At 48.5% G+C, this 27756-nt stretch overlaps 1 protein-coding gene across 2 annotated transcripts in view; it reads right to left on the bottom strand.

The window, feature by feature from the left end:
• Positions 1–16949, bottom strand: part of Samd11 (sterile alpha motif domain containing 11) — an 18233-nt gene extending 1284 nt beyond the window's left edge. The window contains exons 1-11 of one of the 2 annotated variants that reach the window (XM_028784863.1): positions 16849–16949; positions 15729–15820; positions 11674–11855; positions 11099–11149; positions 7274–7398; positions 4306–4392; positions 4029–4163; positions 2378–2540; positions 844–959; positions 648–726; positions 59–570 (exon numbers count right to left, since the gene is read on the bottom strand). In XM_028784863.1, coding sequence (XP_028640696.1) covers positions 59–570; positions 648–726; positions 844–959; positions 2378–2540; positions 4029–4163; positions 4306–4392; positions 7274–7398; positions 11099–11149; positions 11674–11855; positions 15729–15800 — 1522 coding nt within the window. In that variant the 5' untranslated portion in view covers positions 15801–15820; positions 16849–16949. Of the gene's footprint in view, positions 1–58; positions 571–647; positions 727–843; positions 960–2377; positions 2541–4028; positions 4164–4305; positions 4393–7273; positions 7399–8118; positions 8241–11098; positions 11150–11673; positions 11856–15728; positions 15821–16848 lie in introns of those variants that run through there. The other variant, XM_028784865.1, reaches the window with a different exon arrangement.
• Positions 16950–27756: the final 10807 nt, after the last annotated feature.

Below are 27756 nucleotides of genomic sequence, written 5' to 3'. Positions count from 1 at the left end.
CAAAGGATTTTTCTCCCCATGGAACACCCCCTATCAGTGGGTGGCTAGGGTTGCCCACCTGTGTGGAAGTAGGGGCTGACTGCTCCACAGGGGAATCCCAGGGGCAGTGGAGGGGGCAGTGTGGACTCTGATCGAGGCCCCTTTCCTTCTGCTCTGGTCCCTCCTGTTGGGACTTGGCTGGGAGTAGAGGCCCCTTCCCTGGCAGCTGCTATCTCAGGGTCCTCTCCATCTGAGTCCTTGGATGGCTCCTCAGAGACATCTTGAGCCCAGAGGCCAGCCCCTGTTGTCTCCTTAGGTTCGCTGGGCTGGGCTGAGGCAGCACCAAGACTCCCCTTTTGGGACCGGCTTCGGGCAGATTCCTTGGCTGGGATAGGGGGTCCTGGGCCTGGGGGTCCCTGGGGTGGCAGGGCCAGTAGTGGTGCTGAGCTGTGTTTCAAAACCAGCATGGAGCCACGTCGCTGGAGTTCGTCAGGACCCTCAGGGAGATGCAAGGCCACCTCTGACGCCAGTAGCTGTGGCCGGTGAGCACTGCCCAGTTCTTTCTGCCTAAGCAACTCAGACATCTCCAGCCTGGACCAAAAGGACAGATGGTGGGAGTCAGCCTGGGCGTACTTAAAAGTACTCCCACTGGTCTTCCAGGTGCTTACCGAGCCAAGCTCTGCTTCCGTAGAAGCTCCTGCTGCCGAGCTAGCATCTCAGCCTGGGCAGAGGGTAGGAAGCTGTAACCTGGAATAGAAGAAAAAGGCTGTTGAAGCTGGATGCTCTGCACTACCTTTATCTACCTTCTGCACCTAGAGAGAGCCTTATAGGGATACAAAGGGCTTACATACCCAGCTTTCTCACCTGGGGTCTGACACAGAGCTGTGGGCATCCCCAAAAAAGGAGGCCGGAGATGGGAGCCCATTGTGATGTGGGGGGCGTTCTGGGGTGACAGCAAAGGGGGTGGCTGTGACAGCTCCCTGTGGACGGCAGAATAGTGAGCATATGCCTGGTTCCATCTGTACACACCCCCTCTTTCCTGTGATTGCCTCTGGGTACACCCCTGCTGACCCTTCTAATTGCTGACCCCTTGCGTGGTTGTTGATTTGCTGGTTATGGCTTCGGCTTGTACACAAACACACACGCCCGTCCAAGCAGGCAGCGCCAATTCATCTCCCTGTCAGCACAGAGGCGATGACCCTGTGGGCCACATTGCATCGGTAATTACTGGTGTGAGGGATTCCTGTCATCCTGAGCAGTGAGGGGAGGGGCACAGGACAGGGCAATTAGCTACAATTCGTAGATGTGGCAGATGCTGCAGTCTGTGGCAGGTTGGGGATAGGGTGTGTCTGGGAAACCTGGGGCCCCTACCCAATGCTTTCCTTGGGTTAACTAGTCTGCTATGGAGACAGTTTATACTGTGAACATCTCTGATGTCTCTGTGGAGCTACAGCAGGGTTGGGGTGGAGGGGGTGTATGTCCTTAACTGAATCCTCTGGCTGGTGGGAATTCCAGACGGTAAGTGGCTTATTCCTTGCCTTAGTATACCACCACCTGTGAGGGGAGGGCCACTGCTCTCTCAGGGCACTTCTTTCTTTTTTTTTTTTTAATTAATCAATTTATTTTTTTTTCAAATTGTAATTTTTACTTATTCACACAGGGGTTATAAACACAAAAAGGCAGGACGAGGGGAAGGGGATGACACTGGAGCATGTCTTCTCTAAGTATAGAAGGGCTGTGGTGATTCTAATCTTGTGAAGGCAGGGACAGAGGCCTGACCTCCAGTAATTGAAGGGGACCTTGTAATGGCTCTGGTCCCCCTGTCGTTGTCCAATGAGGCATGAGGGCCATACCCATCCCGATGTCTTTTTCCTGGAGAGGGGATACCTTTGACATCAACCCCTATGTAGTCAGGCTTGTCCCTCAGGGAACCCAGAGAGATATTTTTAACTTTTATTTATATTCCCTTGGAGTGCTTAGCCTCGCAGCCAAAGCAAGAATTCAGATCGCCAGTTAGAGGGGCTTCTGGATGGCCCCTCTCTGCTTGGTCTAGGGGTGGAAGTCTCCTCTTTTAGGTTGGGTGGAGATGGGTTTTGGGAACACCCTCTCAGGGCACTTCTACTAGGCTGGGATAGTAGAGTTGTTCAACAAGAAAATTGTAATGGCTCTTGGCATTCCTGCCAGGGGTGGGCATTCCTGCATATTCCCCCCTCCCCCCCAAAAAATATTTTCTTGGGTCTTTGCTCAGCACAGGTGGTTTTAGGAGTTTCCCATAGTGGACCTTGAACATGGTAAATGTAGTATCCATATATGTGATAGAGGACTCAAGAGAAAGAAAGGATTGGTCTCAAGTAACAAGCACAGAATATGGGGCCTTGCTGAAACACCATCTTAGTACCTTTCAGAGAAGGATGTGGTAGCAGCTGGAACTGTTCCCTCCCGGTGCTGAACTAGGCCTTGCTTCCGTCGATGGCCTGCTGTAGATGAGGGCAGGTGTACTTCCAAGCTACTGGGACCCCTCAGTGTTGCAGTTGCCATTTCCTGCCGTACCCTTAACAGATCTGGGAAGGGAGGTGATAGCAGTGACCCAGATAAGCTCCCCTAGGATTTTCCCCCTTTCTTAGTGAGCAGGGCATTGGCCCAGTGAAGGTAAGAACAGAATGGGAGGAGGAGACTCTCACATGTCCTAAGCCCAGTTTTGTGTCACAGGCTGGAGGAGGATCAGCAGGGAAGGCAGTTTGCAATAGGACTTACAGGGTGCAGCCAGGCAAGTGAACTTGGAAAAGAATATAAATAAGCTGGTAACCAAAATGAGCTGGGGAAAAAAGGCTCCAACATACAGAGTATTGGTGCTAATTTGATTTGAACCTTCACAAGGTCAGAGGTGTAAGAGCATAGGGCTGTTGCAAGTAGGTGAGTGGGACAAGAGTCCATGGATTAGAAGGGGACCTCAAACAGAAGGCTGCCCAGGTAACTCATTTCTAGACAGGAGGCAAGAAAAGGATGGACTTGTCACCCCCATAAAGCAACTCATAGCATACATGGTTATAATAGCAGATACCATTAACTAGCAATAACACACTGTCACAGTCCAACATGGTTGTGATATGTGCCCCCTTTGCATTTAGGAAGAGAGGAGGCTCCTAGCCCCTTTAGTTCCCCTAGCTTAAGCTCTACTTTTCTATCACTTTGCTGCTGCCTGTTTATATATTAGTAACTGAAAAAGGGAGGTGGTTCTAGCTAGGGCTTGAAGCCAAACCCCAGAACCTAATAAGCCCAGTCCATCCCAGTTGTGCTCTATGCAATGGTGATTGACAACTAGCTTGCTTGGACAGTCTCCTGCACAGGCCAGCAGAGCTGGGTAAGCAATTAAAAAGAAAGATTTTTAAATTATTAACATTTAGTGAATTATTCAGGCTCTTGGTGCCTGAGCTGCCCTAGGGGACAGTGACTTCTGCAAGAATCAGAAATCCTATTCCCTTCCCCGAGTCCCCAGCCACTTCTGCCAGAAAAGACAAGATTTCCCCAGTGCTGTAGCTGCACGGGGTGTTCCTCAATTCCTAGGTAGCAAGGATAGTGCCTCAAGGCTTGCCTTCCCTCAAGCAACCTGGGGCAACTAGTAGTCACATCCCTGCTGTGACACAGGTTCCTATTTCTGCCATGCCCTCCTCCCCATATGACAACAACAAAAGCCTGTAAAGTCTTGGCAGAATATCGACATGACCACAGATTCATGGTATTGCACTGACTGCTCTGGGAGTGAAGATAACCTAGCATAGGCCAGATGTTGAACATCTCTTCAACAAAGAACAGGTGAATAAATTCTGTCCCACCCTCACCTGGGCTCTCCTCAGGGATGAACAGTAGAGGACTGAGAATAGTGAGACAGTTAGGCTGTATCACTATCTGGAAGCCCTTCTATGTATCCAATACTGGTCTTGGTGTTGACCTCCAAACATCCAGATCCTTTCTTGGGGTAAGCTTAGTACACAGTATGGAAAGGTAACAGTTGGCACATTTGGAGTGCTGGGGGTGGAAGTGGCACATACCGTGGCTGGGGATACCCAAGTGGTAGAGTCGTTGGGTTTCCTCAAAGGGACCAGCCTCATTCAGAGCTGACATGAGCTGATGGTAGTGGTCCTCAGGGGCCATTGTAGACTCCAGGTCTGGAAGCAGCAACGTCTCTGTTGGACAGAGGACAAGGGGAAAGTCAAGGCCTCCTCTCTTATGGTATCCACCCAAGGTCTGGGGAGCCCTACAAGACATGAACTCATTGCTCCCCCCCTTTCCCATGACATGCCTCCCTTTCCCAAGTTGGGCTTTCACCTTGGGGGGCCTTGTTTCGGGCCTTCTTCTCTGAAGAACAGTCACTGGTAATGTAGGGGCAGCTCAGCCTCTTGCCCAATAGGTCACCTGTAGAGGATAGAGTGAACCCCATCCAGTGCCTCATGGCTTGGAGAGGCCATCTCTGTCTTTGCTCAGTTTGGAATACCAACCACCACTATGTTCTCCTTGGCAGTTAAAACTTTGTCTAATCTGGTGTCCCAGGCTAGAGAGCACTATGACAGGTAGATGCGGAGTATAGTAAAGGCACAAAGCAATCCTGATGCTGGCCTTGGGGCATGGAAATAGAAATAATGAGAATTCCACATCAGTGTTTCACCAGACAGTCTCCTGTAAGTTCATGTGCTTCCCTAGCCTCTCCTTGGGGGAACTGAGTGGCCTGTCTTTGCCTCCTAGGATAGGGTTGGCCACTGTGCAGGTGTTGGGGAGGCTAGTCCAGAAAGCATACTTCAAAATCCCAACCTACTTCATTCTGGATCTTCACAGCCCTGCCACCAGAAGCTCAAGTTCTTCCCCAAGTAACTTTTCTGCTACACTTGTGACTCAGAAAGGAAGTCCTTGTCTCTCTCCTTGGTGGTATTTGTCTGCCTGCATATCCAGGTTCTGAGCTCGTGATGGGACTCCTAAGCAAACTCACCCCATAGTGCACAGCCTATCTGTGCTATGCTTTTATGAGGCCAGGCCCAGCCTCTGCTTACAATACCCCAGAGATCATACCCCCACATACCAAACCTCAGGCATTAATTGACCCAATTCCAGACTGGCCTAAACACTGCTGCCCAGCTTCCTCTTGAGCTCCTGCCCTGAGGTTTAGGGCCTTTGCTGAACAGCCCATACCATCATGGCTTCAAGGTAAGGTCCTGTCTCTGCCCTCCTTATCCTCACCAGCTAGGGGAGTGTGGAGGAACAATTCCATGGATTATTCAAATATCTCTATAATGCATAGTAAGGGCTGCTTCTCCATGTATGCCCACCCTCCCCCAAAGCTGGTAGTACCATCACCAGAACTGGATTCCATTTTTAAAAAATTCCTTAATCTGTCTTTTTTTTTTTTTTTTATCAGATTGGGGAAGTGTGGCAGCAAAAACGCTGATCAATCTCCACATTATGGCTGACAGAATGGTGCTAATAACTTATTGATCTCAACTACCTCACTGCTGTTTAGTCTAGCAGGCCATCTTAGCCTCTGCCCCAGAGAAAGAGACAGCACCTACTGTCTGGACAAGAGTTCCACCCATAATATCTCAAGGCAGATGGATCCAGCAGACAGATGATGGGTATCTGGCTTCACTTGGGGCCATCAATAGTGTATCAGAGACCAGTGGGCAGAAGGGGCAGCAGCTGATCTAGACAGGAAGGAGGGTCCCTTAGGTCTGTGTGTCCTGGTCGCATTCACTCTGTGCCTGTTGTCCTTGTCCCAACCCACAGATCCCCTTAAGGATTAGGCAAGGGCTCTTTTCACAGCAGTCTGTGCCCACTTAAAAAAAAATGGCTACCCCCAAAGGAGAGGGAGAGGGAGGGAGAGAGAGGGGGAGACAGAATCTTTCTATTCTTGGAGTTCGGGTAACAGTCTGGTGGAGAAGATCATGGAATCACCTCAAATAAGACTCAGTACTGTGGCAGACTTAATGAAGCCACATTCACTCCCAGAACACCAAGGTGCTGCTAACATTAGGCAGTCACTGTAACTGCCTGATGTGTAATAGGAAGATGCACAAAATTATAAAATCTGTGGCAAGCCCTATAGTTCTCTCTGGTCCAGGGAGCAGTAGTACAGTGGAGGAATGAACACCTACAAGGACTGAAAGAAAACCCTTAGGAAGTAGGGACAAGACCTTAAAAGAATGCATATGTGAAACCTGTGTACAATACACACTCCCATAGTTATGCATAGTATGAACCTCTGCATGGAGTGCAAAGGGCAGAGTAGCCAGATAGATGACTAAACATCACAAAGAAACCTGTGCGTGTGTGCGTGTGCGTGTGTGTGTGTGTGTGTACACGAGCGCGTGCGTGCACACGCACGCGGTACACAGACACCACAACAAGCATCATCATGACTATGGGAGGAAGTACACACACATATATACTTGTGCACCCAAGGAGCACATGAGCAAGTACAGGGGGAGGGCCTGTGAGCTCAGAATATCTCAATCATTACAGACTCCCTTGGCTCTACCCAATCAATGGGGCAATTAGATTTTATCAGCTGCTTGCTCAGCTGCTTCCATCAGGCTGGGCCTCCATCAGGTCCTTAACTGTTCCAGAAGCAGTCACCTACCAGCCCACAAAGCCTTTAAGCACATGGAGCTTTGATAAGGATGTCCACTCTGATGGACCACACCCACCCAGCCTTTCTAAACACTGCAGCCACTACCAGAAACATCCCATCTAGGACAGAAAGGTCCCTCAGGGCCCCTGAAACTCAGGTTTGCCCTGAAGCCTTATGGCCTGTTTTTCCCTGGAGTGCCCTGATCTCTCCAGGTTGCCTCTCTCTTTCCGAACTCCTGTGGCTTCCTCGGTAGTCCTGGGGGCCGTAATGTATACACTTTGCTCGGGTTCAGGACCCCAGGGAGGCAGAACTTGCTTTTGCTACATGAGCCGTTCTGCAGTGGGCAGTTCTGAGCCTAGGAGAGGCTTACATGATATCTGTCCTTTTGAGGAAAGGGTGGTAGATCTCAGTCACTCTAAACCCACTCTAGCAAAAGCCTAGGAGCAGCCTCTGTTGCAGCCCTGTCTGCCTGGCTGGCTGGGATTAACACAATTACCACCACATGTAGCCCCAGGGGAAAGGCAGCCTCACACCTCCCCCCTCCTCTGCTGGCCTCTGGCTGCCAGCCAAAGTGCTCAGGGCCCAGAGCTGCTGATCAGAGACTTGGGGACGACAGTAGGCTCTCTTTAGTCAGGATAGCTGTGGCACCATAGTCCCACTTCACCCTTAATATCTCACCTCCAGGTCCAAGGCCAATTTCCACGTTGCCTCTCTGGAAGTCACAGTGTCTTGGATGCTCAGGCATAACGAGGCATCGGCTTCGATGTACACTGGATATAAGGGTGGGGAGGTTGTTGTCCTGGCTGCAGCAGAGCAAGACAGGCCAAGCCATGAGCTGCCTCATGGGTTGGGAGTTTAGCACATAGTCAGCATGAAGGTGCATGACTCATGGACAGTATCCAAAGCCAGGTGCACAGCTCTGACAGAGCACATGTGACAGAGCACGTGTGAATGCCTACTAAACAGACCAAAAGGAAGCCAGGACCTGGCACTTAGACCCAATTGCAGTTCTAAGGCAGTCCCTCCAGCTATTCTTTGTAGAGAAAAGTATGCCCTGCCCTGCCTTTGAGGGCAGCCTGTAGAGAAGGTAAGCTGCCAAACATACTGCCAGTTCTGACAGCAAGAACATGGCAAGTATTTCCTAGTTCTTAGTACTTTAAAATAAGGATACTGAGGTTCTGACCAGAGCTCTTTAGCTACCAAGACTCATGCTCATTAGCAGAATGCTAGAAGGCCTAGGTGACACACCATCCATGGGTGGGTTCAAGACTTTTAGTCAGGCACTTTTGGCTTGGTATAACAGCATTTAACTCTTTTTTTTTTTTTTCCTGTGTTTCTCCTTGCTGAGCCAGCTGAATCCTCATCCACAGAGCCCCATAGAGGAGAGGATGTATAAATGGGGAATACCTTACCCTGAAGTTCTGAAAGCACACCCACATCAGTAGCGAAAGGAGAAACAGGAAACCAAAGCCAGGGCAGGAACAGTGGTGCCCAGCACTCAGCACATGCCCTCCGTGGCCCACCTGTGACAGAGCAGCCTTGGATTCTGGCAGAGTGTCTACGAAGTGACCTGGGAATCAACTCTAAACCTCATTAAATAGCTTCCAGCCCCTCCAGGGTGACTGGAGCTGGGCTAATCCAGGACTGGCATCTAAGCAGATAAGTTTCATCAGCAGATACCCCAGTGGGGCCCAGCCTGGATGCCCAGATGTGGTGTTCTCCCCACCCCAGCACTACAGGCCCAGAGGGCAGGTGGGGGTATAAGTACTTTATAGGATTAATTGGCATGAGACTCATCCCCTGCATCCTCATCAGTGTCGGGGTGTCAGAGAGAAATGCTATCTCAGCATGAGGGAGTTGTGGGCTAACTAGGCACAGGCTGCAGTAGCTTCAGAGTGGCTCTGATGGGAATTTCTTTCTGGTTAGGAGGTGAAGCAGTTTCTCCAGGGAGGGGGGCAGAAAGTCTGTTCTCTGTGAACGCAGCCTGGCCCACAGAAAAAAAGTGAGGTCTCCTACCTGGACCCGTATCTGGAAAAGCCTAGTGACATCAGAGTCACTAAGCACTGGATAACATGATTCCATGTGATACCTGGTCAAACAGGACTTGAACTTGGGGCATCCATCTCTCATTCTGCCTTGGTAGTTTGTTCTATGGGCCCAATGGTGACTCAGTTCTGAAAACCTGTTCCTATAGCTTGGTCATTCATTGAAAACGATTATGCTGATTTTATATAGCTCTGAAAAATTCCACATATATATGTCTGAAGATGCATTAATTATGCCCTTAGCATCATGGTATTGGGTTCTTGAGGCTACAATGCTCCCTCTGCATCCCACTGCACCCTACCATATGTTATATGGACTAAGCCCTGACTATCTCAGGAGGCTGAGGCATGGATGAAGAGATGATGGTCATGGAAAAGCCAGAAAGAGAAAAAGATTGGTTTATCATGCCTTCTGAGGTCTCCACCCTGTTCCTTTGGTGTTATCTTGAAATCCAGACTTGTTCCCTTATCTGTCAGTTTAGGAAACTGAGGTGCCAGAGGCTATATTTCCAAGGCTTTACAGACAGGAGGGGAAGTTAGGGCTATCTACCTGATCCAAGCAGGCAGGCAGTTTCACTGCAGGGTTTATCAGAGGTCCAAAGACAGATGGACATGTGGATCAGACACTCAGAGACAGACAGATTCATAGACAGGAGAAAGAGTAGGCAGGCCAACAAGGCAGAACAAAGTCAGGTGGAGGTAGCACAAAGCAGCTAGCTGGTCTTGGCCACCAGCAGACCTTCCTTTCTAGACACTAGATCCACCAGTAAGTAAGCTGAAGGGTGTCAGTTTCCCTTGGTCTGCTATTTTCTTCCCCTTATTTTGTTATAATTCTGGCTCTTAGGACTAAGGGCTTCTTGAGGGGTACCAGACTGCAGCTGTTGACACTGACAAACCTTTGTGGGCACATCCTCACTAAAGCCTGGTGAATGTGGGCAGGGCCATAGGAGGTAAGAACTGCTCATGTAGAAGCACAGCCACCAGCTTCTCTACTGCCCTTGCTAACAAATTTATCATATACCATGTAAAGTAAAAGGCTCATGAAATGTCATCAGTGTTCATAATGGTACATTAAGAATGATCAGTTGAGGGCTGGAGAGATGGCTCAGTGGTTAAGAGCACTGACTGCACTTCCAGAGGTCCTGAGTTCAAATCCCAGCAACCACATGGTGGCTCACAACCATCTGTAATGAGATCTGATGCCCTCTTCTGGTGTGTCTGAAGACAGCTACAGTGTATTCATATATAATAAATAAATCTTTAAAAAAAAAAAAAAAGAATGATCAGTTGAGCTTGCAACTCCAAAATGAGGTGGAAATAAGTTTAAAGATGTTTTTATGTTAATTCAACCCCAGGATGCAGGTGTTGTCAATCACACAAATAATAACACATTTGACAAGAAGCCAAGACACCTCAAATATGGTTTTGATCAGAGGAAGCTAGTCTCTTCCTGATGGACTTTTCCTGATGTATTCCTCTGGAGACCCTGGAATACGACTAGACCCTACTATGCAGAAGCTACAGCTGAGCATGCTTACAGACTTCTCCCTCAAGAACTGGGAGACTGACTGGATCTTTTCAACACTCAGCTTCCTTACCTGGTGACTTCATTTTCATCTCTTTGCTACATCCTGCATTTGCAGCCTCCACCATGCTTCCATATCATGAATCCATGTAGTCCCAAGAAAACACCTGACTTGATAGGCAGGGACTCCATACTTCCTTGGTGGAGAGCTTTCTGTGCCTTCTTTCTTGATGACAAAACCCAACATGTCCAGCATTCAAGGCCCAGATCTTTAGCCTCCACCTGGCCAGACCTGTGGCTTGTATCTTCTCCCTCCCTCTCTCCCTCCCTCCCTCCCTCTCTCCCTCCCTCCCTCTCTCCTTCCCTCTCTCCCTTTCTTCCTTCATTCCTTTGTTTTAGACAGGGTCTCTCTGTGCAGTCTTGGCTGTCCTTGAACCCACTCTGTAGCCCAGACTGTCCTCAAACTCACAGTGTTCTACCTGCATCTGCCTTCTGAGTGTACCATCACTGCCTCTTCCTCCATTCTAACACAGCTTTGCACACACCCTTTGCCCCAGTGAATTCTCATACGTCCTTCAGGATACCACTCATACACCACCATTCTCATCTCCTGGCCCATCTCTGGGAGGGATATCCAAGAATATTACAGCCTCTGTCTTTGAGCAGGTGGATATAATGTACAGTTCCATCATAGGTAGGATCCTTTTGCCCTCCTTCCAGTTTGTGCAAAAAGATATAGAAAACTTGATGGATACTCAGGTCACATTGGCTCATATTAGCTAAGATAATGAATAAGAAAGGGGACCATAGGCAGAGGAGGGAGAAAAGGCAGGCAGTGTAGAACTAATAAGCAGGCCCAAGGGGAAGCAAAGCAATAAAACTCTCTGTTGCCTGCGATGTGTGAGTAGATGTTTCACAAACTTGGACTCCTACCTGCAGGATGTTTCTCTGAAGGAAATATTCACATCCCAGTGGGTGTGGACTCTAAAAGGGGGAAACAGAGGGTCAGCAGGGCTCTAGAAATACACCTGGACAGAAGGGTGTACATGAATCTGGTTCTAGCTGCTGGACCAGTGGTTAGGGCAGTGTGCTATGCCAAGTTAAATGTGCTGCAGCTCCCACTGGCCAGGCTAGAGTCAGCTTCTGGTTTTATCAGAAATGAATGAGGACAACAGTCCTGACCTCACTTCACACTGGGCACTCAAAGTAGCCTTGGTCTTCCTCTGCATTGTACTTACTGTACTGAATCTAGTTGTTAGAACTGCTTCACCCATTGTGTGACCACAAGGAGAAACCTCAGAGCAGCCACCTGAGGCAGACTTGGAGCATCCACACCTAGGCCCTACTGCCACCAACCATAACCTGAAAAGTGACCTTTGCACAGACACAAAGTGCCTGGATGATATGTCAAGAAAGGTTTCTGCCTGAACTTGCCCCTCACAGTGTTTGCAGACCCTTGATGCCCCACCCCCTACAGTAGCCTCCTGCCCTGGCCATGGATCAAGTACCTTCTCTTCATGATATGGATATATGGATCATCCTCTTGCTTCAGGCTCAGCTGCTGCCCACAGGCTGGGCCACTTCCATCACTATCACCATCACTGGCTGAGAAACTGGGTGTTCTTTCTTTCTTTAGGGCATGTGTAGGGGGCAAAGTGACTGTTCTCTTGTCAGCCAGTCGTCCACGGTTCTGAGAAGGTGGGAAGAGGAGGTTAAGTTAGATTAGGCCATGCCCTCAGCCTCCAAGACTTGGGCCAAAGTGCAGAAGCCCCATTGCTGTAGAACAGCTCACAAGGATGGTAGTGTGGGACCCACATGCTCCCATCCAGTTCTCTGTAGCCTCAACCGGAGTGATGGCTCATCATACATGGTAAATTCCACCTTTCACATTCTAGAGGATGCCTCTTAACCCAGTTCCCTTCACGGGTTCTGGAGTCTGCTGGGATTTGTCTGCAGCATGATGCAAGGTTCTAGTTCCATTCTCTCTCTCCATTGTCAATGTTGACAAACAAAACCATCAATGAGCAGTCATTCCCACCCCCAGCCCCTGTTTCTGAGATATTGGGCATGCTAGGCAAGTGCTCTGCCTTCCAGCTACAATCAATATTCCTTTTCTTTTTCCATTTTGTTAGTGCTATACAGAGCCCACCTTAGGGACAATCTGAAGCCTATGCCTGGGACTTAGAGGAATTGGTGTCTTCCTGAACTGCTGGTCCCTTGCAAACTGCAGGCCTAGTGTTTATAGGACACGTGAAGAGGAGGCCAGACCATTTGTCCCATTTATCCTGATTGACACAGATTTTCATAAGACTTTTTTTTCTTTCCCTTGTAACCATGGTCTAAGTGTGTAGAGCTGTGGGTTCTTGTGCTGGGCCTCCGTACATAGGCATGTACTCAGGTCAGTACATGTAGCAGGTGAGCACTGTACAGAGCAGCATACTAGAGTGCTCTAGCTTCAGGCCCAGGACTTTCTCCATTCATCCTGTATCTTAAAGTCTTTCTGCTCTCAGGAGAAAGAAGGAAATCACTGGTTATTTTTTAGTATGTAGGAAGGCCTTTTCTTATTTAATAACACGCCACTGGCTCTGAGTGGTACAAATCTTAAGAATATCCGATTCTGCTGGGTGGTAGTGGTGCACGCTTTTAATCCTAGCACTTGGGAAGTAGAGGCAGGTAGATTTCTGAGTTCAAGGCCAGACTGGTCTACAGGGTGAGTTCCACAACAGCCAGGGCTACACAGAAAAACCCTGACTCAAAAAACAAAACAAAATAAAACAAAACACCCAAAACAAAACACCACCACCACCACCAACAACAACAACAAAAACATATCCAATTCCATCTCCTTTTTCAGTCTCCAAGGTCTCCTCTGACATCCTTGTCCTCATCACACTCATGAGCTCAGGAAATCTTAATCTTCCTTTAGAGGAAGGAGAAAGGAGAATCCTGTCCGTAAGTCATCCAGTACTCATTTGGGCTGCTACCATTAGTCATGTCCTCCAATACAGAGGTGCCTCTTCAGACACTGAATGGTTATCACTTCCAGATAAATGGCTTGTCTGGCTGAACAGTGTCCCACTTTGGGCTCTGGGAGTCTTTGAGTCTCTGCCTCATCTTCACTCAGGAATCTTCTAGGGCCTGCACTGGGACACTTTCCAGAGTAGGTGATATGGACCCTGTAGTACAAAGTTAGTGGTGTGAATTCTTATGGCCTGGGGATTGGTCTCAGGACAAGAGTGTTATTTCTATGGCTCTGTTTAAGATCTATCTGGTATTTGTCCTCCACTTTTCTAGGAATAGCAAAGTGAAGGTAAGGCTGCAGTGGGAGAAACCATTCCATAATTCCTGGGCTTCATCCTACAGACTCTATAAGCCATTCTATAATGGTTGGGCTTCATCCTACAGACACTATATCAGGCTTGTGTCCCAGGCATCTGTTATCCCACAGGCTTGGGAAATCATTTCTATGAACTCTTGCTTGTCTTTCAATAAGAAAAAGAAACATTTCTTTCTGCTTTCCATACAATGGGAAGAGAGACTCAAGGACCATCAGACTGCCACTTGAAAAAGAGCTAGAGCCAGTTGGTTATTGCCAGCCTCAGCCCCATGGTACACAGTTGGGCACAAGAACTTACCTACCTGCCCCCTCCATACTCTAAGGATATGAGGGGTTGATCTTGGGTGGTACTTTGGGGATGACCCATGAAAAATGGTACCAAGGATCCAGATGACCATCCTGATATTACCCAAGGACATAGCTTTCCTTATATACTGGAAATGTTAGCCAACCCTACTACTTAACAGAGCTGAAACCTTGGCTCCTAACTAAGATCTGATCCTTTTCTTTTTTCTTTTTTTTGATCTGATCCTTTTCATACAGTGCCATTGTTCAGGGACTCTGATTTATGTGCACACTGTATTCAATACTGGAATATCTGTGATACTGATATGTATGTGTGGTCCTGATTGTGTGGTAAGGGAATGAGCTGAAGTGTGAGAAAGGTGGGAAGGTTTTTCTAAGAAGGGTAGCCTCAGGTGGGATTTGTCTCCTATACATGGCAGGGATTGGGGGCCCTAGATAAGTAGTAGGCTCATTGATTTCCCACTTGAAGTGAGGGAGGGACCTGGCTACTTATTTCCCAGTCTTAGGTGGTTGCTCAACAGGCATTGGTTTATAAGTAGCATGGTTCCTCCAACCCAAACAGAAAACAGCCCTATAAGCCTAGTGAGGACCCCTCTCTTGCACCAGCTATCTGCAGAGTGCAGCAGTGGAGAGATTTGGTCCCAGCAACTGATGATGTCTGTATTCAACCTACATGTTGTGTGAATCTAGTATATGTGATAGCCTGAGGCTATCTGGTGGGGTAGGCATGCCGATCCTTTTCACCTGCTCCACACGTATGACTTTGTGGTTTCCAGCATACCCCTCAGGCCCCACGAGGAACCCATGAGGATACCCCACCACTAGACCAAATGAAACAAACTTAGGTAGTCAATTGGGTCCTACTAGGGCATCTCTGTCTCGTTCTGACCCTGCAGAAGGGATGCTGGGTAAAGCCAGGTACAGCCCTAGTTCAGCACAAAGACCCTAATTGCCTTCCCCCCAGGTTCTTTAACTGAGTCCCTCTCTTGAGGTAACCTCTTTTTCAAATGAATCCCTCAAACCCTTATTGCATGATGACATGTTGCTTGATCCCTAATCTCTCTTGTTCCTCATATCAATACGTTGTCTACCTTTGGTGAGAATCTCTAACCAGTTCCCAACTTCAACTCACTAGAACCTATACAACAAAGATTTTCCCCTGACCAGGCTATTTTCTCAGGTCTCTCAGACATTTAGGCCTATGCTGGGCAGGATTCCAACTCAGCACCCCAGAGACACAAGTTGCTCACACGCAAGCCTGGAATTACTCCAGATCACAGTCAAAGCAAGTCAGTCATGCCTCAGAATGAACACAATCCCACAATCAGCATCACTCCCAGATGTGCCAGATGATTTGGTAAACTCCAGGTCTGGGCCAAGAGAATCCCAAAAGCCTAAATTGAATGACATGATCCAGGAACAGGGCTATGAACCATTCCTATGATCTAAGTAGAAACAGTTCCAAGGGTACAGGTAGAAGAACTGAGGAGAGGTGACTCAGTGTTTAAGAATACTTGCTACTCTTGCAGAGGACCAGAGTTTTGTTTCTAAGCATCTATATGGCTCCTTAATACTGTATGTAATTCTAGTTCCAAGGCATCCGATGCCCTCTTCTGGTTTCATAGGCAGCACGCATGCCTGTGCTGTACACACACACACACACACACACACACACACACACACACACACAGGCTCATCCTGTATCAAACCTGGGAGGGGCTTCTGCACCTAGGATCCCTTGCCTTTCCAAGGAACAGTCTGGGAGAGTGGAATGTAACCCACTGCCCTATTTACTTTTCTCAGGTTTCTCTAGCATGTATGTAGAGCTGAAGTTAGGAGTCCCAGACAACATAGTCACCAATTTTGAAGCAGAAACCCAGCCCTTCTGCTCAACAAGCTCCAGCTTATCCCATATCTCACCACGGGCGAAGATATTCTACAGCCTGGACAATCGCAGATCGGGGGGTGCACTTGCAGGATCCCCTTGGACATAAGCGTCTTCAGGCTTTTCCCTGCCAGGAGACCGAGCAGAACACGTGAGGGAGAGGCCAGGTGCAGGTAGGATTAGCATCCTTTTTAGAGGTATAGTTAGTCGCAAGGCCAGACTTATCTCCTACCCCGATGGCACACAAAATTCACAATCTCTTACATCCACCATTGTTCAACCTCTCACACAATTCTCTTCCACCCTTGCGGCGGCTGCTTGGGAAATGCGGGGGCTCTGAAACTCAAATTCTGAGCGAGTGTCCCCTCCTGACCAAGGGAGTACTCCCCCCTCACCCCCAGCGCTCCAGCCTCTCCAAGCTGGTCTCAAGGTAACCCAGCTTAGTAGGGGCTAGGTGGGTTGAGCCCCGGATGAGGTAAGAGCTGTGGAGGGAATCTGGCCTCCTCCATTCTCTTCCTTGAAGGAAGAGTCAGTCCTCATGGGGGGCGTGACCCCCTAAACCGAACGCAATTTGGTCCCTAACTTTTTGGCTCCAGCCCCAGCACTTACTGCATCTAGCTCAGGAGCCTCCACATCGCACCTTTGGACCTACAGTCCAACAGGCTGTGACTGGCAGTACTGCCAATGTAGTTAGGTTCCGCTGCCCCCCACCTGCCCACACAGCCTCCAGTAGCGCGCACTCCACTAGCGCACCCTTGTCGCAAGTGCGCCCCACCACTACTGCCAGGAACCGCTGGCTCAGTGCCAGTAGAGAAGAGGCGTCCCTCCCACCGCCTCTAGCGAATTCCGGTAAACTTCCCCTGCCTTCAGGCCTCGCGGACCTTCCGAGCTAGGGATCTGCTGTGGATAACCCGGAACCCCAGCGCGCTGTCGCTTGTGCTGAAGGGATCGCAGAGGCTGAGACCTCTGCTGTGTCCACTAAGTCGCCCGTGCGTGGCTGGGTGGACAGGTGGGGCGGGAGGGGGGGTAGGAGGTAGGAGGGAGAAGGTTATCCCCCGCGCTAGCCCCATTACTGCAGCGTCTCCTCTGGGCTAACGCTAGGTGTCCCAGGTGTCGGAATGAGGAACCTGGGAAACCCAGGTACCGCGGCCGCACCTTTGTGGCGGATGCTGCGCTTCCAGTCCTTGGCCGTCTCGCGGCCGCTGACGAATTGGAACTCGTTGGGTGTGAGCCACTCGCCTCTGTGGCGGATAGACGGGCCTTTGCTGCCCTGGCAGAGTTTGCGTACGTAGAGCAGCGCGCGATTGTCACCGCACTCCACCTCGATACACGGCTCACCATTGTCTATCAGCGGCTGGAAATCCGGGGCCGCGGCTGCGGTGGCTGAGTACTGGAAGGCCAGCGGGTCTCTGGGCAAGTAGAGATGAGGTGCGGCCTCATGCAGGTTTAGGTAAGCGCGCGGGGGGCAGAGTGAAGGAGCCAACAGTGTCTCGTAGCCGGAGGCTGAGGCGGGCAGCGAAGCGGCCGAGGGAAGGGCTGCTGCAGCAGGCAGTGGCGCCAAGTAGGCGGGCAGTGGTGTCAGCGGCAGTGTGGCCAGGGTCGGGTGGAAGGTAGCCAGGGCCAGGGCCAGGTCCTCGCGGCCCGGGAGCTCTTTTTTCACTGCTGGCATGGCATTCAGATGGAGGTTTTCTGTTGGTTGCTCAATTTATTTTGGTTGGAGTTGGGTCTTGGTCAGGGAAGCCCTGAATGGAGCCTGACTACGCACTCTCTCGGCCAGCTACTGTGCTTCAGTGCTCGCAGCTGATGCAGCCGTCGTGCTGTACGGTTGTCTAGCTGGTTAGCTTGGCTTCGACCGCCTGAGGCATGGTGCTCTTGGGACTGCTTACGAACTTGGGCTGCAGCTCCCGGGTCTTGGGTTTCTGCAGAGCATCTGAAGTCCAACTGCACTCGCGCTTAGGGCCAGTCCTTGCCTCAGAGAGGGGCTGAGCCGGGCAGTGACAAGTTGCAGACTCCAGTCGTGCTCATAGCCCAGCCGGGCATTCTAAGCCTCAGCCCCGCCTTTCCCCGCCCCAAAGCTGCCCCGGCGCACACCGCTTGACTGTAGGACTTGGAAGACCCGCCGCCGCCGCCGCCGCCGCCGCCGCCGCCGCCGTCGCCGCGGCTGCCGCCACAACTTGGCCCATTTTAACCGCCCTGGCGCGGCGATCGGGAGCGGGCTCCGGCGGGGGGTGCGTGAAGGCCGACTGGACCCTGATGGCATGGAGATCGCGGGACAGGGCTGCAGCCCCTGGCTTTCCCTCAGTGGGGTGGAGGATAGGAGACCCTAGGGTGTGGATGCTGAGTGCAAGACCCCAACTGTGAGCCTAAAGGAAAGTGGGGTAGCTTGAAGAATAGGTGAGTGGCCTTTCGCTGAAATGGAGCTGGGATGGTCCCATTTCGCCTCGAGTGTGAACTTTCCCCTCAGAGTGTCTCTATGCATCTGCGAGGTCTGTGTTTGGATTGTGGAGGGTATGAGTTTGTTTATAAGAACAGCAGTTCTCTGTCAGTTTTCTTTCACTACCCATTTCTCACGGAGTTGGTTCACTTGATCACATATTGCAGATTGTTTTTCTCATTTTGCATTTGGTTAACACACATCTGTTTAGACTTTGATGCCTACCTCCAGGGTACGAAATGAAGGAGGAGGAGGAGGCCCTAATAAAATCAGGGTGGTAGTAGGCAGTGGTGGTAGTTGGCTGAACAAGTGTGCACACCAACACATTTTTACCCCCAAGAGCCCCAAATTCAGGAAAGAGGGACCTGCCCCACATCTGTGTTCACCTTACTTAGTATCTTGAAGGAAGCAAATGAGCTGCATGACTCTTCTTTCCCATATCTGTATAGAATCAAGATAAGCATGAAGAGAAACTGAGAGATCTTGTGGCTTTGTTATTGGCTTATAAGAGAGGCATATCTGTTGATGTGTCACTCTGGGTGCACTAGAAAGTGGCCCCTTGTTTTTCCCTGCCTCCTGAAATGTACCTGGCATCCTATGACTTTGTCTTGGGGGCTGAGCTGAGATGCTTCTCTGTACAAACACCTCTTTCAAGGTAGGGCCTGGAAGAGAGGAAACAGTGCCTCCTGCCACTTCCCCTAGTGACCCATCACCCACTGGTATGTGTTAATTTTACTTTCCTCACCAACAATGGGCCTGCTTTATCCATCAGCCACTCTCAAGTTGACTTGGAGAGTGAGATCTGTACACGCTCTGTTCATATGAGGAATGTGCTAGGAGTCTAGACCGCCCTTGCACTCTTCCTAATAATGTTATTTTTCATATCTGATCCATTGATGTCTCAGATGGAAGTGGGTGGCCACTCCTTTCTTCACCAAATTTGGTTCCATTATCCTGCCTGGATCCTGGACACTAGCATGTCCCTGACATCAAGTGTGACAGACAATAAGCCTTCCTCTTCTCTCTCTCTATGGCCCTGTGTCTTGTCTAAGGTATGATGTGTCAATGTCTAAAGCATATAGCTACTGCCTGTGAGAGTCCATCACATTAATGAGTAGTTGTGGCACACATGGAGAGACTGTAAAGGCTTCTGATTAAGGCCAAGTGTTTTCACTGTCTGGACATAACCCTCAATCTTGCTGCCAAAGACATTCTCCCTGCCTATAGCTTCTCATGTTAATCTGTACCTGTGTGCAGAGGTTTGGGCTTTGAGACCTTTTGTGTGTTTGGAAAGCACAGACTTAAATCTGAAAAAGCCATTGTGGAGTGTGTGTGTGTGTGTGTGTGTGTGTGTGTGTGTAGAGGTCTGCCCAAAACACTCAGCCTAACCTCATGTCTGTCTTGTCACACCTGGGGCACTAGTACTTTTCTCTTTTTGAAAAGAAAGACCCTGGCTTAGGTTCCATGCTGGAAGACCCTTCCCTTTATCCACTGTGCCATTCCAGGACTTGACAAGGACATCTCTTTCAGCTACTTCTTTTCCAGGGATGGAGATCACTGTCCATGTATCAGGCTTTTTTTTTTTTTGAGGACATTATACTTGCTATACCTGTATCCTAGTCTGAATACCTGGGACACATCTTCTTCTGTACTCCTCAGAATAGAACAGAGGCTAGAAGGAAATAGTTTTAGTATTAGAATCATCCAGGCAGCCTATACCTACACTACAGCCCCTCCTCCACTCAGGAGGTCCCACCCACTGCCTTTGGCATGGCCTGGTCGCTGCTCCCGGGCCCCCTGTTTGGGGCCCTCTGCTTCAGGCTGAGACTAGAGTGCCACTGTAGGAGGGGGAGGAGAGTCATAAATAACCCTGGTGGCTGTGACCTGAGATATATAGGAGGGGCTTGTTCTGGTCATAGACCCCTCTGTCCCCAAAAGCCTTGTCTGTCAATTTAAGATTGCCTGTCTCTCAGAGCCCCTTTACTCATCTTCCCATCAATTATCTGTTTTCCAAGCCCAAATGTGGTACAGTCCCTTGAAAGAGGGAACTAGAGGTTCAGCTGTTAAGAAGAGGAATGTTGGAGACTATGGATGTGATCAGAGGAGGTACTGTGAATAAAATCTTAGTTCATCACCCAGGCTGTCTGCCTGCTTATGGTAATGGGGATGGACCACGCAGGTCTGGACCCTCCCGGAGTATATAGTCAGATAAGTCAGAGCTATAGGTTCACAGATATACGTCTCAGTGGACACAGAGCTATGAGGAAGCACACCTGTTCACACACATGTTTAAGCACCAGCAAATACATGCATACTCAAAGCACACAGTAAACATAGGAGAGTCTCAACCTGCGTCTACATTGCTGCTTCTAAAGCTCCTGAACTTGAATGTGCATGATGGTGCACAGTGCACAGGCATCCTCTCAAATGTCTACACAAAGCAATCAGTTTTACCACAAACAACATAGACAAATCACATGTATACCAAAACATGTACACAAAATATCAGACCTGTAGTCACTAGTACCAGATAAACTTTGTTCCACATGTTTTTCTGCCAAGACAGCATATTTGTTCTATGCATCTAGTTGATTGTGCTGTTGGACTTCCTAGGAAGGGTTAACCTTCAAGGTTAGAGGTTACTGGTAAATTAGCTGATGCTTCCTTAGACATTTTTACAAAGGGTCAGACCCTCCAGGAATGTGTCTGCTTCTGGTCCTGGTCAGTTACAGAGGAGCTTCCCTGCTGGGACATGCCTCTCCTGGGGCTTGCTATGAGCTGGCTATAGGCCATGTTATGTCTCTCAGGAGAAAAGAGATGTTTCTGAGGCTGGGTTGTCTACTGACCTTAACCTTTTTCACCCAAAGAAATGGAGATGAGCCTAAGCTCAGACTGGTACCACACATGTGGGTGTGTGGGAAGCATTGCCTTGCCGATGCACTCTAGCAGGTGCCTACAGGGGCATGCAGACCCAAATCATTATCTATGCATTGATACTCACTGCCATGTTTATGTATGCTGACACATGCAGTGTCCCCAACACAATTTCTAGATCTTGATCTAGTATCCTTAGTATCTTCTGTCCTCACTTGATCTGCATGCTCAGCCCCTCCCCTTAAGCAGGGCAGAGATACCTGTTTTTGGCTACCATAGAGATGGGATAGCCCCTGCCTTATGGCACCTTTTCCAGTGTTGTGGTAGCCCCATTGTCTACCTATTCTCTTCTTCAGATGCTTGTCCTGGTGGGATATTACATACCTTCATGTCCCAGAGTATTGTTAAGAGTTTGGTTATAGGTACCCTCTTTATCAAAGAGACATACCTGGGAAAAAAATTTTGGCATAGTCAGGATTGACATCCTTGCTATTAGTAGACACTACCTAGTTTTGTAGTCCAGGGGTGTGGTGTATGGGGTATGTATGGTGCTCTTTTCTGCATGTCCTGATAAGGCATGCAAGAATATGGCTGGGAGAAAACCAGATTGGCCTACCATCCTGTATCCCAAGTTCTAGGTGCTTGACTGAAGTCTCTTGATACCAACAAAGTTTTATCTAGCATTGGTTTCCCTGTGTACAATAAGTTTGTGTGGCAGTTTTGCTTTCTGGGGCTCTAAAAAGCAGAACTCAGGACATGGGAAAGCCAATGGAACCTCAAAATAGATAAAACCAGCCAGAGTTGCCTGGTAACAGCATTGGTTGAGTAATGTCCACTGAGCAGGAAGAAGCTGATGGTCACCTACAGGAAGGCGTACCAACTCAAGAGAGCCTGGTAGAAAGATCAAGGTGCAACATCCCAAGGGCAGCTTCCAGAATAATGAAGATCTCCCTGTTTGCCCTTGCCCCTGTGTGGTATATGTCTTAGGGCAAGATTCAGTCACATGATATAGAACAGCATTTGACATATAGTAATGGAGTCAAGACATGTAACATGGGTATGACATAGAGCACACTACCTTATAACATAATGCTTGGCATGATTGTGGTACCATCTAGGGCTACTGGTGGGCCCCCATTGCCAATGGGCCCCATTCTCGGGTGAGTGCTTTTGGAGTGCACTGATGTCTTGGTATCCTGCTAGGGATACCTGGGTGTCAGGACCAAGTCTTCTGATACTGCTGGATAAGAATGGAAAGAAAGTCCGTGCTATGTAACTCTGGAGTCATGTACTGCAGCCTTTGTTGTAGCCTCAGAAATGAGTACATGGAGGCCTTGTATAAAATGTACACAGAAGTCTGGTTTCCACCAGTTTGCAGTGGGAGGAAAGGCATACATGTTCACAGTACATGCTCTGATGTCTGCATGTACATGGGTTTTAAATGAAGACTATTGCCCATGGGACCCAGCTTTCTTTGGAATAAAGGTTTTTCTGGTGCTGAGGTAAAGTCTTTTGGTAGTGGTTGTCTAGTAGGCCAGTCAGGAGTTACCTATGTCCCTTTTATTCTGAGCACCATTTATCCTCCTACAATGCAGGAAGTCTCCAGAGCAGATTCTACTTGCCACTCAAGCCTCTGTTGCAGCAATGAGGTTAAGACTAATAAAACACCCACCTTGAAGGAGACAGCTTTATCTTGTTTATCAGAAGTCTGCTAGCCCAATTTATGATGGAATATAAGATCTCCAAATCTAAGTTTATACACCATACTATACTACGAGGTCAATGAGATTGAAAGTGGACTTGTGAGAGAGTCACTGAAGGCTCCATCTGTAATGCTGTGCAGGAATTCTCATATCCTGACTCCTGCTCAAATGGATTGATTGCCCAACAGGAAGACAGTGTGAAGGGCAGGTAAGACTCTGTTGCATGGTCTACAGAGTGAGTTCCAGGATAGCCTGGGCTATAAAGAGAAACTCTGTCTCGAAAAACCAAAACCAAAACCAAAAAAAAAAAAAAAAAAAAAAAAGACTCCATTGCAGAGGTGTGTACAGAGAAGGATAAACAGGAAGAGAGCAGTGACTGTCACAGGGTTACAACCAGGGCTGCTCTAGACTATCTCTGTTTAGGATGATAACCATTCATGTTGAAGATGAGGATGGCAGTGGTGCTGAGGTGGTCTGTCACTTTGGGGTGGGAAGCCCATACTTCTGATCTCACATCTCCACACTACAGGTATCTCTGGCTTAGAGATCAGGCTTGAACATGGTTCAGATCCTCAGGGTCAATCTTCAAATGGGTTTTTTGTGGGTTCAGGTTAGCTCCTTTAGCCTTTTTATGCATTCTACCACTATCGGAGTATTGTAGAGCGATGGACCTGTCATAGCCTGGACGCTTAGCCACCAGGAGCTACCCTGACTTCAGGATTTATACAAATAAATGAAATAAAGAGTGCTGGCAGCCCTGATCTGATTACAGTCATTCATTTTCTGGTCGTTAATAATTTGTGCAGCAAAGGATTGAGGCTGCTCCAGTGAGGGGGAGGTTGTGGCTCAGCCATCCCTTGGCGCCAGCAGTGGGAGCTGGAAACATAAATTATTAGTTTCTTATCGCTTGGGCTGCCATAGCTCATGCTGCCATGGTCTGATGGGGGTTGAGAGGTCCTACTCAGAGTGTGCTCTGAGCAGCTGCTTGTCTTGGAATCTGTGGGTGGGACCCTTTGTCACTCCAGCCAACATCCTAGTGCCTCAGGCTGTAACCCCAGAGTTGGAGGCTGTGGCTACTTTGGAGGATAGGGCTTTGTTTCTGGTTTCCTGGGCCTCTAACTATTGCTAAGTGAAAACAAACCCTTTATTTGTAAAGCCCAAAGCCCAGACATACACCTGCTCAGTAAAAGACAGGGCTCTTTTGTCACCATGTGCTCATTACAGAAGCTCACAGACTGGCCCCTGTCCAAGTTGTCCAGCTACTTGGCTTCACACTGGGTGGGGCTCAGAGCATCTATACTTGAATTTCCATACCTGCAGGGAATGTCTGTCTGTCTTCCTGGACCAGTTCTGGATCTGGGGGTATTAAGCAAAGAATGCTCACCTTGGGACTGATGCTATTTGGAGGCCTTGGTCCCCTATGAAGAGCAGGTTCAAGTAGCGAAGCAGGAGCTTTCTGTGGTTCTGGTACTTTTCAAGAGTTTTGTTCCTATGCTTTTTGTTTTATCCTGACATTCAGGGGCTGAGGTAGGTGTGGTCTATGGTTGAACTCAAAGGAGAGCTCTAGCCATAAGGCTTGACAAAAGTGTGTCAGGGCAGGATCCCAGCCTGTCTGGGTCTTTGTTTCCACTTTCAAACTATGGAAGGAGAGCCTCAAACAAGGTTGAAAAGCCAGGAGTGGGTATGGAGAGAAGGAAGGATGGTAATAGCCTCTGGTTCTTGCCAGGGAACATTGTTAGACCTAAACCCCTCTGTCTCGGCCTTAAATTCCTGATGCTGGGAGTCACCCAAGCATTTGTAAGGATGGTGATATCTGGTGGCCAATATTGTATGGAACAGAGGCTTGGAGTCAGCATTCCTAGGGCTTTTTGTCCACCACTTTCTGGCTGTGTGGCTTTGGAAAAGCACTCAACCCCAACCTTGAGTTCTTTTTGTAAGATGGAACTGACTATTAAAGGACATAAAACTGGTGTTTGGTGAGGTGTACATGTCTCAGATATGTCAGGGTGTGTAGACAGCTCAGCACATACCCTCTGGCCACATTAATTCCCATTTCTCACAGCACTGCTTCAAAATGTTCTTGCTTGTCACATCTCATCAACCCTTCACCAAGTACCTTAACACCAGAATGCAGTGACTACGACTACTGTAACTTGTATGTCTATGGTCTTATCATTTCTATTGTTTCTGGATCATCTTCCCTTGACTGATTTTCCTTCTTTTGATTTGTATTTGCCTACTGCCTCATCTGTCTGGTGAGTTTTGATTGGAAAACAGGAACTGTGGGTTTTGTTTAGTGTGTACTATTTTTTTAAAAAATAAATTTCACTTAGCTCTGGATATTAAAAAGGCACTTGGAAACCATTTGGTCCTGTTGTGTTTTGCTCTGAAGCCTTACTGGTTGGCCAGGAGAGAATTTCATCTAGGTCGAACTCTGTCCCACATCACTGTGTTAAGCTTTGTCCCTTTTGTGGGCTGAAGTTCTACAGATTAGCTGTGGAAGCTGCATAGACCCTGACAGGACTCTCTTTTATTGTTATGTTTGATTCTCTCTGGCCTTTTAGTATTGCTATCTCTGATCTGGGCTTGCTGATGATGGTAGGGCTCCCAACTCTGCTCTTTCCCCTTGAGAGACCTTCTGAACTATTCTGGGTCCTTTTTTTGGTACTATAACCTGGATATTCTTGAGTCAGGACTCAACATTTGTATTACTCCTTAGGCTCCTTGTTCTTTCTGACTGGTGTTTCTGGTATCACTGTACACCAGAAAGTATAGCCTGGCACAAAGGAGTTTCTTGGAAGTCTTTTCTGAATGTGCTTGGGTTGTACTACATGGATAGTCCCTGTGGTTCCTGTAATGTGTGGTGCAGCTGATCACTGGCTCTTCAGATGCCTAGTTGTCTCTTGGTTAGACAAATCTTACCTGAGTTTCACCCAAGGAACGGGTCAGAGGAACTTCACTGTCACCTACAGGACCTATAGTCCCTCATCTTGGCACTGCTTCCTATCTATAGAACCTCAGGTTGACCCTGATGTCCAGGAAGGCTGGTGAGTTTCTTGTAGAACCAGGAGGAGCATGTTTACTAAAGCATACTAACTGTGATTGTGGGTGAGCCTCCTTCATACTGAAAGCAGCAGACTCTTGTTGGCCCTGCACCAGGATCCTATCCTTAAAGAGGACTCATTACCAATGCCCCGCTGTGAGAAGATAATCTTAAAAATGAAGCCTGATGATGTTGGGATCTATTTTTTTCTCCCACTGGAAGTGAGGTCTCTGTAGGCTACAGGGAAGCATCTGAGACTGAACATACATACATGTGTGTTACATAAAGCATACAGCTAACTGGACATGACACCTGGTGAGTGGTTGGTCTCTGGAAATAGTTTGAAACACTGCCTGTGGTGACAATGAGTTTACTTCTGATATTGGGGGATTTGGGATTTTTATGGAGTTCCTTTGGTAAAGAAGTACTCTGGTTCACAGTCTGGAATAAGGTAGAACCTCCAGGTGCATTCTGGCTTTTGCTCCCAGTTGTGTAGATTGACAAGCAGAGGGGTCAGGAATGGGGCATCTAAGAGTGGGATGGTAGAGGCAGAGGCAGGCGGAAAGCATGAGTGTGAGATGATCCTAGGTCTTGAGTTCCTACATTATTTCTTCAGTTTGGTAGGCAACTTGCACCCAAAGCCATCAGTGGGCAAGCATCTTCTAAATGACTCTCTCTCTCTCTCTCTCTCTCTCTCTCTCTCTCTCTCTCTCTCTCTCCCTCCCTCCCTCCCTCCCTCCCTCCCTCCCTCCCTCCCTCTCTCTCTCTCTCTCTGTGTGTATGCTCATAAGCATGCACTTGCCCTGGGAGTTAGACTTGGGTCTTTGCACATGTTAAGCAAATGTTCTGCTGGGCAGTGGTGGTGCACACCTTTAATCCCAGCACTTGGGAGGCAAAGGCAGGCGGATTTCTGAGTTCGAGGCCAGCCTGGTCTACAGAGTCAATTCCAGAACAGCCAGGGCTGAACAGAGAAACCCTGTCTTGAAAAACTAAAAAACTTCTGGTGTGGGCCCGGAGCATAGAGCAGATCCCAGGCATCAGTTCTGCACCCAACCTCACAAAACCCAGAGGAAGAGGGCTTCCCAGGAGTTTTAACTCGGGCAGTATCTCAGGTAAAAATGAATCACCCGTGATGTCTGCTGTTAGAAGTTCTAATCCAGATGCTGGCCTCCGAATTTATACTACTCAGACCTTCGACGGGCCATTGACAAGAACATCAAACAGCTTGAGATTGACATCACTAATCTGAAGAAATCCCTTGTTTCGCTGTCTGAAAAGACCTCCAAAAATCGCAAAGATCCTTATTGGACTTGATTTACTCTATTACAATAGAAAAGGCTGTGTACAGCTCTTGACTGTGTACAGCCCTTAAAGAAGAATGTTGCCTTTACATAAACAAGACAGGAATGGTTAAAGAGAGCATGAAAAAGGTCAGAGAAGGCCCTGAGAAAAGTCAGAGAGAGAAAGAGAAAGATAAGTGCTGGTACAAGAATTGGTTTTCAACCTTTCCATGGTTGTCAATCCTACTTCCTCCCATCTTGGGACCATTAATTGGGTTATTTTTGCTTATTTCTTCTGGTCCCTGGGCCTCAAATAGGCTGACTAACTTTGTGAAACAACAGATAAATAATTTGGTAGCAAAACGTATTCAGATACATTATCATAAGTTAGCTATAGAAGACCATGAGACTCAAGATGGGGTTGTTACTCTATCCAGGGTGTTCCCAAAACCCATCTCCACCCAACCTAAAAGAGGAGACTTCCACCCCTAGACCAAGCAGAGAGGGGCCATCCAGAAGCCCCTCTAACTGGCGATCTGAATTCTTGCTTTGGCTACGAGGCTAAGCACTCCAAGGGAATATAAATAAAAGTTAAAAATATCTCTCTGGGTTCCCTGAGGGACAAGCCTGACTGCATAGGGGTTGATGTTAAAAGTATCCCTTCTCCAGGAAAAAGACATTCGGATGGGTATGGCCCTCATGCCTCATTGGACAACGACAGGGGGACCA

This window comes from Grammomys surdaster, unplaced genomic scaffold, assembly GCF_004785775.1.
Source record: "Grammomys surdaster isolate TR1022 unplaced genomic scaffold, NIH_TR_1.0 124903, whole genome shotgun sequence".
In the NCBI taxonomy this organism is placed as follows: Eukaryota; Metazoa; Chordata; class Mammalia; order Rodentia; family Muridae; genus Grammomys; species Grammomys surdaster.
Note: the sequence above shows the minus strand (reverse complement) of the source record. Positions and strands in the feature narration are given on the sequence as shown.